At 30.9% G+C, this 9,938-nt stretch overlaps 1 protein-coding gene and 1 long non-coding RNA gene across 3 annotated transcripts; both read right to left on the bottom strand.

Moving 5' to 3' along the window:
• Positions 1–1,976: 1,976 nt before the first annotated feature.
• LOC145103936 (uncharacterized) lies at positions 1,977–3,093 on the bottom strand. The gene is made up of 3 exons (XR_013706944.1): positions 2,998–3,093; positions 2,286–2,641; positions 1,977–2,077 (listed from the first exon to the last, which is right to left on the bottom strand). It is a non-coding gene; the product is annotated as an uncharacterized LOC145103936 (long non-coding RNA).
• A 1,515-nt stretch (positions 3,094–4,608) lies between these two features.
• On the bottom strand, positions 4,609–6,505 carry LOC145133593 (DNA-directed RNA polymerase I subunit 1-like). 2 transcript variants are annotated; one of them, XM_079068519.1, is made up of 7 exons: positions 6,055–6,505; positions 5,865–5,963; positions 5,517–5,589; positions 5,346–5,427; positions 5,109–5,249; positions 4,911–5,019; positions 4,609–4,816 (listed from the first exon to the last, which is right to left on the bottom strand). In XM_079068519.1, the coding sequence occupies exons 1-7, from the start codon at positions 6,142–6,144 to the stop codon at positions 4,700–4,702; spliced, it is 711 nt and encodes a 236-aa protein (XP_078924645.1). In that variant the 5' UTR covers positions 6,145–6,505; the 3' UTR covers positions 4,609–4,699. The 2 variants fall into 2 exon arrangements, with proteins under 2 accessions (XP_078924645.1, XP_078924653.1); XM_079068527.1 differs by having other exon boundaries at positions 4,609–4,780.
• Between the last annotated feature and the right edge of the window lie 3,433 nt (positions 6,506–9,938).

Below are 9,938 nucleotides of genomic sequence, written 5' to 3'. Positions count from 1 at the left end.
ATCATAAAAAATGAGTAAATATCTTAAGAAATAGAATTCTTAAATATACAAGTATTGAACAAATTCACTTGCTTCTTCAATGGTCCAAATAACCCACTTGATTCCAACTATTCTTACGAAAATGTGATGTATTATCGTATGAATGTAATTCTTTGAAAATATACTTACTGTTGAATTCAATTCCAAGTCTTTCTCTTGTATGATTAATATTTGATTCCTTCTTCAAGCCATTCTGAAAGAATAACATGCATTACTCGTTAGTATTACCAATTAAGCAAATATATTTGTTATTAACAAACATTTTTAAAGACATTCTGACAGAATGCATTTATACAAACAAATTATGATAGAATACAGTACAAAATATTCTATAAGAATACATATACGTTATTCTAATAGGATATTACTTAGAGTCTAATAGCTATAAAAAACATGTTTATTATGCAAGAATGATACCATAAATATTCTCCGAGAATGGTTTTGATTATTCTTAAAGAGTATGAAATTAATTCAAAGAAATAAAACTAAATCATCATGTTTATAGAATAGCTAACCATAAGCAAAGCTAGTTAAAATAGAGAAAATAAAGACCTAATTAGACTAATACAAACCATATTAACAAAACTACATTGGCTAATTTTCAAATGGATATAAAGACTTATCAGTGGACATCATGTGCAAATGAATGAATGAAATATTTGGTTCAAGCATTTTAACAAACAGTTGGTGGGCAAATTCAGATGTTGTTTTAATCTAAAGTTAGATGCTAGTTTAGGGAACAAGAAAATCAAAGTTTTATGTTAATCCAGCCTTTTAAAAAGAAAACTTAGAAAGTTGAGTTTTGGGACTGTAACAGAATAAGACTTCGCCATTTAAGAGACATTAACAATCCTCAAACTAACTGGGAAAGGAACAAACCTGGGGATTATTCTGATTGATTAAAATACTTCTTGATGATCTTGATATATATTCATACTCACACAAATACGCCTCTATACCTCGTCTTTAGTTCTTCGTGCTTTCATTCTTGCATCGATAAAGAAGAGGGGTAGGTTCCTTGTTTTTTTTGCTTTGCGAGGTCACTAGTGTTTGCAACAATCTTCTAGTTCACTGGACAGAAAAATCGAACACGATGGAGGTGAGTGATGGAAACGACTAATGGAGGACCGGCGGTAAAGATTGTCACTGAGGTTTTGTGGTCGACAATTGAAGGATTTAGGGTTGTGGTTGATGTCGGTGTTTTTCTGGTGATGGTAATGAAAGAGACGTCTAATTTAACAAACAAATTCACCCACTTTAAAGGATATTAAATGTTTTAAATATTTACCATAATTAAGTGTAGCCAAGATTACTATTATACCATTTTATGATTTATTATTGAATTTATTTTTGTTTTATTCTGATTGGTTGTTAGAGGCACACAATATTTATTGAAAACATTTAAACCTAATTATATATATATATATATATATATATATATATATATAGGCTTAGGTTATTATATTCAAACTAATTATTGTGTTATTGTATTCATAAATGTGGGCCAATCATTTTACTTATTTTAAGAAAGTGATTAATACATATTATTGAATTAAAAATAATCGAAAAATACCATCTAATTTAACTAGAAGGGTATTTTTAGTCAATTAATATAGATTTAATAAAGGAAATTTGCATATTTTAAGGGATCATAGATTCTATTAATTTTAAAAATCCGATTTTACGAATTATAAGGTTTTTAATTCGGACATTCTGACAGAATATGTTTGAGTATGTTCAAAAATGAAAATATTCAAGAAGCATAAAATAATAAAAATATTCTTGAACATATTTCTTGTAGAATAACAAATTCTCGAACCAGCAATTGAAGAATTAAAACAAAAATTATATTAATTCTTATAGAATACATGTAACAATTGCTAAGAATTACATTTATTGTTAAAGAATAAAACTAAAAAAATTTCAAATCGGGAAGAAAAACATTAAAATCTAACAAACACACTAATTCATTCTAAAAAAATAATGTTGCTAAGAGGCGTCGTTCAAATTTCGTGGTCCGTTCTTCAAGCATCAGCTTCTGTGAAAACAAATCCAATAAATAAATTACTGAGAAAATATTCATATTCCATTCCAACATAATTGGAATTCGTGATTCCATTATGATAGAATTAGAATTCATTTACCAATAATTACATTAATTCGGTGTATTCTAACAGAATATGTTCATTATTATCATAAAAAACATTCTTTTTCTGATAGAATACTATAAACGAATCCATTGGTACCTTCCTCCATCGGAACATCTTTCACGATAATAAATCTACATCATACTCCCCTTCATTTGTAACAGATTCTGGAAATGGACCAAAACCGCCAAGTCACAAAAAATACAAAAACCAGAATTGTCAAAACGCTTAAGTTGCAGGGACCCAAAATGTAACTTGAATATCTTCTTCCAATTTAATCGTGGGTTCACAGTAATGGCAGAAGCGCTACGAGTTTGAGCACGAGATCTGGTTTCAGTCTCCATTAAACTCGCGTTGCTAAATGAATCGAAATTTCCGCCATTGTTGTCCTCGAGATTAAGTTTATGAGAAATTGAAGTCCTATGGTGGGAACCTGTTCCAGATCGATCCATCCTCTACACGAAAACAGAAATTCAATCGGTTTCAAATGCATAAACGCTTAAAATTCAGATTATGAAATAAAAATGAGAGATTTTTCAAAGAAAACGACCCATGGGTTAGAATTTCAATCGCGTAGTCTTATAATATTGTTAGATTTCGTAATGAACTGAAAATAGTCAAACGATAAATAATAATAAAATAGAACTTGGAAGCATTATCTTGGAAGCTTATTCAATCGCGATAACGTTATTCTGAAAACGATAGTTAATAGAATCTTCAAATTTGGGTGATAAGAAACAAGGAATTAAGCTGAAAAATCGATCCAGATGATGAAATTTGAGAAATCAGAAAATTTAGAGATGAAACTAACCTCAGAAACAGGACTATGAGATGGATCGGACAAATGGGTAAGGTGGCGGCCGGTGGTGGGAGGCGGAGGTGACGGCTGGAGATGGTTTGATTAGGGTTACAGTTTACATGGTTTTAAAAAGCCAACGATGGACGGAGAAAACTTACCATAATTCTAGGATATTATTTGTGGAAACAAATTATAAAATTACCTATTTATCCTTATTTATTTATTTAATTATTTATTTTTATTTTAAATTTTGATTGGCCTACATTTATGCATACAATAACACAATACTTATTTTAAACACTTGAACCTATATATATATATATATATATATATATATATATATATATATATATATATATATATATATCCCATAATTTACATACAAATCTAACCTTTCATATTTCTCCTATATAATATAACTAATTTGCTTCTCTTATCCTTCATTCTTATCATAACTTGACTTTTGAAGTTTATTACTTTTATTGATTAGTGGCTATTTTATCATAAAACATGTTTTTATCTCAAAGTTTCAAAGCATTATATTATTTAGTTCAACTTTTAGGAGTATTGAAACCTGAAAGTTATTATAAAAAAATAGTTAAACACTTAAAAAATGATTTTGCATGTTCATGTTGTTTTTAGTAGTCCAATGTGTTGTGAATTGTGATACATGTAAACTTTCTTCAAATCAACACCATACATATACATAATTTTTTTTACAAAGAACGTCTGAATATTATTAAAAATAATTAAGTTAAACGTTGTAGTTATAATTAAAAAAAAAACTTGTACATAAACGTTAAGACTTTAGAATATATACATTAAACCTATTAAAAAGTTTTGACATGAAGAGAGTAAAAACTTATTTTTTTTCTTTTTGTCCTACATTGATTCACATACAAATCTAACTTTTCGTCTTTACACTATATAATATAACTAATTTGTCTCTTTTATCATTCATTATTTATCATATCGTGGTTTTTAAAGTTTATTACTAATACTAATTAGTGGTTATTTTATTATAAAACATGTTTTTATTTCAAAGTTTCAAATGATTATATTATTTAGTTTCAATCTTTAGAAGTATTGAAACCTAAAAGTTATTATAAAAATAGTTAAAACAATTAAAAAATGATTTTGTATTTTCATAGTATGTTTGTTTTCTGTAGTCCAATGTATTGTGATACATATAAACTTCTTTTGAATCATCATCATACGTATACATAATTTTTTTAAATGTGATTCAAGATAAATAATTTATCTTTTACCATATTAATTTGAATTTTTTCTATTTGTCCCACATTGTTTCACATACAAATCTAACATTTCATCTTTTTCCTATAAAATATAATTAATTTGCTTCTCTTATCTTTCATTCTTGGTCCTAACTTGGTTTTTAAAGTTTATTACTAACTAGGAGGTGATCCCGAGCTTCGCACGGGACAAATTTTTTTTTTTTTTTTGGCATTTCCCTTATACTGGCAGGTAACTGATCCTTAACTATCATATTTCAGAAGGAAAAAAAATCTATCTATATATATATATATATATATATATATATATATATATATATATATATATATATATATATATATATATATATATATGCTTAGTTGGAAGGGATACCCAAGGTGGTTTGAATTCCAGTATCATAAGCGGATGCCATAATCGTACTATAACTATAAAACATTCACTAAAAACAGACTCTGCTACATTAAAACTTCATGCATCTGGCCACGTATGCATATGGGGGAGTAGAAGAAACGCATTGCATGATTGTTATCCTTGAATGCACCTGCCAATATCTCACATTTGTAATTATTTTGTTCACCTAAAACACACAAAAAAGATATCATAAAGAGCTCATTTTCCTTTTGACTGTTTACAAATTTGCCCTTGTTGATTATTAAAATTGTTGCCATTACCAAGACAGCTAGAGGCTCTGAAGCTGTTATTGCAATATTTCTGTCACTTTCATATACATCTCGAAGTCCATGGTTATTACATATGTAGACAATCACACCCTTGTGCTTCCTTTGGGAAAAAGACCAGCAGTGCATCAGAATTTTATTGTCTTTCAAAAAAGTCTCCAAAAATGAAGCCCAGATTCTATAAAATATCACCTATCATATTTCAGAAGTGCAAATGAGGCAGGATCATATAAAATGTCCTTAATTGTTGTAAGAAAGGAAGATGTCAAAAAATCTTGCGTGGATGCAACCAAAAATCTCCCCATTCTTTGGTGTGCATAGATTGTTTTGAGCCTACGTGATTGGAAAACAAATGATATGTGATATCGTAATTTATTACTAATGTAATCGATTGAAAGTGCATTTGAAGTGGTTAATTGACATGATTACCCTATAAGCATAAGAGCCTCAGTTCGAGCCTCTTTTGTTTGTGGAATATGCATATTCATCTTGTCGCCATCAAAATCAACATCTTTTGCCAGCAAAAAATTAAAACAGTTGTAAAACAAGAAATAAATTAGAGTTATGATCAAAGAAATGGAATTTCATACAAAAGCATACCTATTGTCATGAATAAGGGTAAAACATGAAGGATAACTTCAGTTAGACATTTCACCAAACACCTAACATGCACCTGCTTGATTTGTATCAGATTATGCGTGTAATTCGACGATTATCCCATTGAAAACACAATTTATTTGTAGCATCTTTTATAATTAGAATAAAACGGTGAAATGGGTTCAAATCGATGTTTCAGGTTCCTGCAAGCCATTTGCAATATTTATGAAGATTGAAGCTAATATCGCGTACCCACAAAAGGAATCACATATTGTAAAACTTGGACATATATACAATCTTAATTTTATAATTTTCGACTACATCTTAGTTTCATTGAAAAGGGCCACACACCTTGCCAAGCAATTGGATGATTGGCATATGAGAATAAGGAACAATAACTTCAAGAATTGTGTTTGACACTCCAAAAACCGCCGCCAACCACCCTAACGCCTGAATTTGAAGAGTAAAACGCATATCAATATCCAATTGTATGTGTTTTCTGAATTTATTGATGGATGCATATAATACAATAGTGTCCGACCTGTGAAGGCGCCGACGAAAACACTCCCTTGCAGGCCCCAAAGACAACAACACCGACAATCCCCGTTGTTTCCTTCACCTTCACAATCATCGTCCATAACCATGGCTAAGCAAACCTCCACAAAACATCTCTCTATCATTCTCTACTCATCTCTCTCACTCCTGCGTTGTCCAGTTGATGTTTTGTGTTGAAGGCGGATACATTCAAACGTGATTTCTTACTTTGAAGCCCCATCAATGCCTGAGTCGGAGTTTGGTCGCCGCCCCTTTTCTTCTCCATACAGAAATCGTAGGCTGCAACGATTAATCCCATCTCTCTTAAATGTAACAGAAATTCGATGATTAAATGACCAAAAAAGAATCCGAGTCGACTTGTTAACCGATTGACAGGAAGGCATATGAGAAGAAGCGGGGAGGCGATCGGGTGGTTTTAGGGAATTTTGATCGGAAGAAGGAATAGATGTGTGTATTTCATATGTAATACCCGTAAAATAGTGTGGCCAAAGTATGAAGTCGAAGAAGTATACTATTCCTAACTGTGATGGGAATTAATATATGTATATAATAGTCATTAGTGGTCATTTTATTATACAACATGTTTTTATCTCAAAGTTTCAAGAATTATATTATTTAGTTTCAACTTTTAGAAGTATTGAAACCTAAAAATTATTGTAAAAAATAGTTAAACACTTAAAAAATGATTTTGCATGTTCATAGTATGTCGTGTTTCATAATCCAATGTGTTGTGATACATGTAAACTTCTTTCGAATCATCATCATACGTATCATTTTTTTTTTACAACGAACGTTTGAATATTGTTAAAAGTAATTAAGTTGAACTTGTAGTTATATATATGTTCAAATAAATGAACTTTTATATATTCGTTAAAAATCCAGATTATATACATTAAACCCATTAAAAAGTTTTGACATGAAGGGGGTTAAAAAAAATTCTTTCTATTTGTCTCACATTGTTTCACACACAAATATAACCTTTCATGAGAGTTTGCATTCTTTACATTAGCATCAGATTTTCATTCTCTAGCATGAGGTATTTCACTCTCCATATTTGTCCATATTTACATGAGGGACTTTATCAGGGACTCCATCTCCCCTACAACCAACAACTCTACCACCCCTGTCATCACCAACTATACCACCCCTGCCACCACCTCTAGATCCTCTTCTAGAACCTGACCAATTCAACAAATCATGTTCCAACCTAGGCCTCCCTATTTTCTTTTTAGGTTGAGGTTCATGCACCACTTTAGAATTCTTATAAGATTTTTTATTGTGTCCCCTTTATAAACAATTTTTACATCAGACTGTTCTATCCTTGCTTGAGACTTGAGAGTACTTGCCTTCATTTTCAGATACATATCTCTTTCTCTTTATACTAGGCCTTCCTATCATCCTCCTTTCAGTGGGTGGAAGGGGCTTGGTGTAACTTGTTTCTTCCCACAAATTACATCCATTAAATGAGAGTATATTCTCTTAGTAAGTAGCCTTGTAGTTACTCTTGCTGAACCAATTGCTTATGAAGTTGACTGGATCTTGATTGGTATGCAAAATATCTGCTTTTGCATACACACAAGGTAAACCTGAAAGCTCCCATAATATGGTAGTACACGAGTGGTCCTTCAAGTCAACTCATAGCTTTGAAACCCACTCCTTACTTCATATGCATTCAAGCCACTTGGAACTATAAACCAACTCATGCAAGTATATAACATAGTATATAAGCAACCATGATATTGCCATATTTATACATACTTTTAGGCAATATTTGAATACATTTTTATACATATTTTTGGTTATTTGCATGGAATAATGGTACTTATGAGATTAAATTGAATTTTGCAGCGAAAATAAGTCATTTTGAAAAATAAGGACTAAAAGTGGAAAAAGAAGAAACTTTGGAGGCGTGGAAGATTAAAGAAGATAAAACACACGAAAATAGCTGTATCCACGTCGTGGAGCTTACACCACGACGTGGAAAAGGAAAATTCTAGAAGATGAGTACGCACAAAGTCGAAATCCTTGCCCGATAAGGATTCTTCCATGTTCACGACGTGGAGCCTTATTCCACGACGTGGAATGTAATTTCATGACAACAATAAATTCCCTTGATCTCTACGAATTTAGGAGGTTGGCTGGTGAAAAAAGGTTTCCAGAAATCGATATTCAGAAGGTTAGAAGGCCAGGAAGTTGGTTTAAAAACCAAGGAAGAAGAAGAAGTTTATAAATACTTTCTAAGTCGTGGTACTTTACAATGTTTTTTATTATGGTTTGTTTATGTTTACTTGTTAGAATGAGTATCTAAATCTAGCTGCTTCTGTTAGCTAGATGAAGCTGGAACTCATGGTTTGTTTATAAAAACTTAGACTTTTCTTGATGGTTAATGTCTTGTGTTTGATTGATTTTACCTAGCATGCTTAATTTGATACTAGATTGCTTTAAACTCTTATTCTGTGTAGTTAGTGACCATTAATCTGCATGAATTTGAATACCTAGTAATTTAGTGAACATTAGATTATTAGAGCTAAGATTAAACCAATCTTAGATAAGTAATTGAAGTATTGAACTTGGATGTGCTGGAGAACTCATATTATGAACATAATTGTGTTTGTTAACTCAATCTTACATAGCTCCAATTCTACTTAATAGTTAATTATGTGTTAAATTATGTGTGACTATGCATAGATCTACATGAACTAATTCAACATTAGTTAATTTGGAATTGAATTGCTAATAATATCTTAATTGGTAACCAACGAGAATTGTCATAATTAATAATTAAATCATTGAGGGAAAGTGGATTCGAACTAACAGAAGAGTTTTTATAATATTGAATAGTTGTTGATAAATTAAGTTCATCTAAACTTGCAAAATTAGATAAATACCTTTTTAATTATTGTTTGATTTTAGATTAATTTAGAGTAATTATTTTAGCTAATTAAAACTGTTCCCTGTGTTCGACCCCGACTTACTTAAACTACACTACAATTCGACTAGGTACACTACCTAGGTGCATATTAGTTAGTTAAGTTAGTTAGGAAATAAATTTAAAATTAGTAGGTACTTTTGTGCACATCAAACCAATTTATGAGTAGAATCACAGCACATAAGATACTTACTTAATATCTTCACTAAATTCATCCACCTTCTTGATTGTTGAAGGACAAACTTCACCACTCCATTTTTCATCCTCTAGTTTCATATTCTACAACCTTTCCTTCATGTAAAGCCTAATCTCTTCCAGCATAGTGAGTAGAGGATTCTTTCTTGCATCTATGATGATTTCATTAAAGCACTCAATAATCCTATTCTCTACAGCTTCACAAGCCAAGCTAGTAGAGAAATAAGCCATGCACCATGAAGATGGTTCCCTAGGTAGGAGATGATCATATGCAACATAACTCATTGCCTTGATCCTTTCCATATTGAATTTGAAATCCCATTTTGTTGTAGATTTTTCTGCTGCCCAAAACAAGTTTTTGTACTCCACTCTGCTATAAACTTTTTTGAAATTAGCATATATATGCCTGGCGTATTGCCTATGCTCAACATAAGGTAGAATACCTTTACAAGCTTCAAAAAGAATCTAACACATTAAAAAAAATTTAATTAGCAAGTACACAAAATATTATAGTTAATTAGGAATTAATCAAAAAGAAAAAGATAGTTACTTTACCTTGTGTTGATCACTGATTACACAAATACCACTACTACCCTGCAATCTAATGTCATCAATTAACCAATTCTAGGAACCATTTCCAGTTGTTCTCTACTTCAACAACTACCCATGCTATAGGATGCACCTGATTATTTGCATCAATACCTATTGCAGTTAACAGCTCACCCTTGCATTGTCCCTTCAGAAAA

The sequence above is a fragment of the Lactuca virosa genome, chromosome 1 (genome assembly GCF_052849685.1).
Source record: "Lactuca virosa cultivar CGN04683 chromosome 1, Lactuca_virosa_CGN04683_v6, whole genome shotgun sequence".
NCBI lineage: Eukaryota > Viridiplantae > Streptophyta > Magnoliopsida > Asterales > Asteraceae > Lactuca > Lactuca virosa.
The sequence above is the reverse complement of the archived record's forward strand: the minus strand, read 5'-3'. Positions and strand labels throughout refer to the sequence as shown.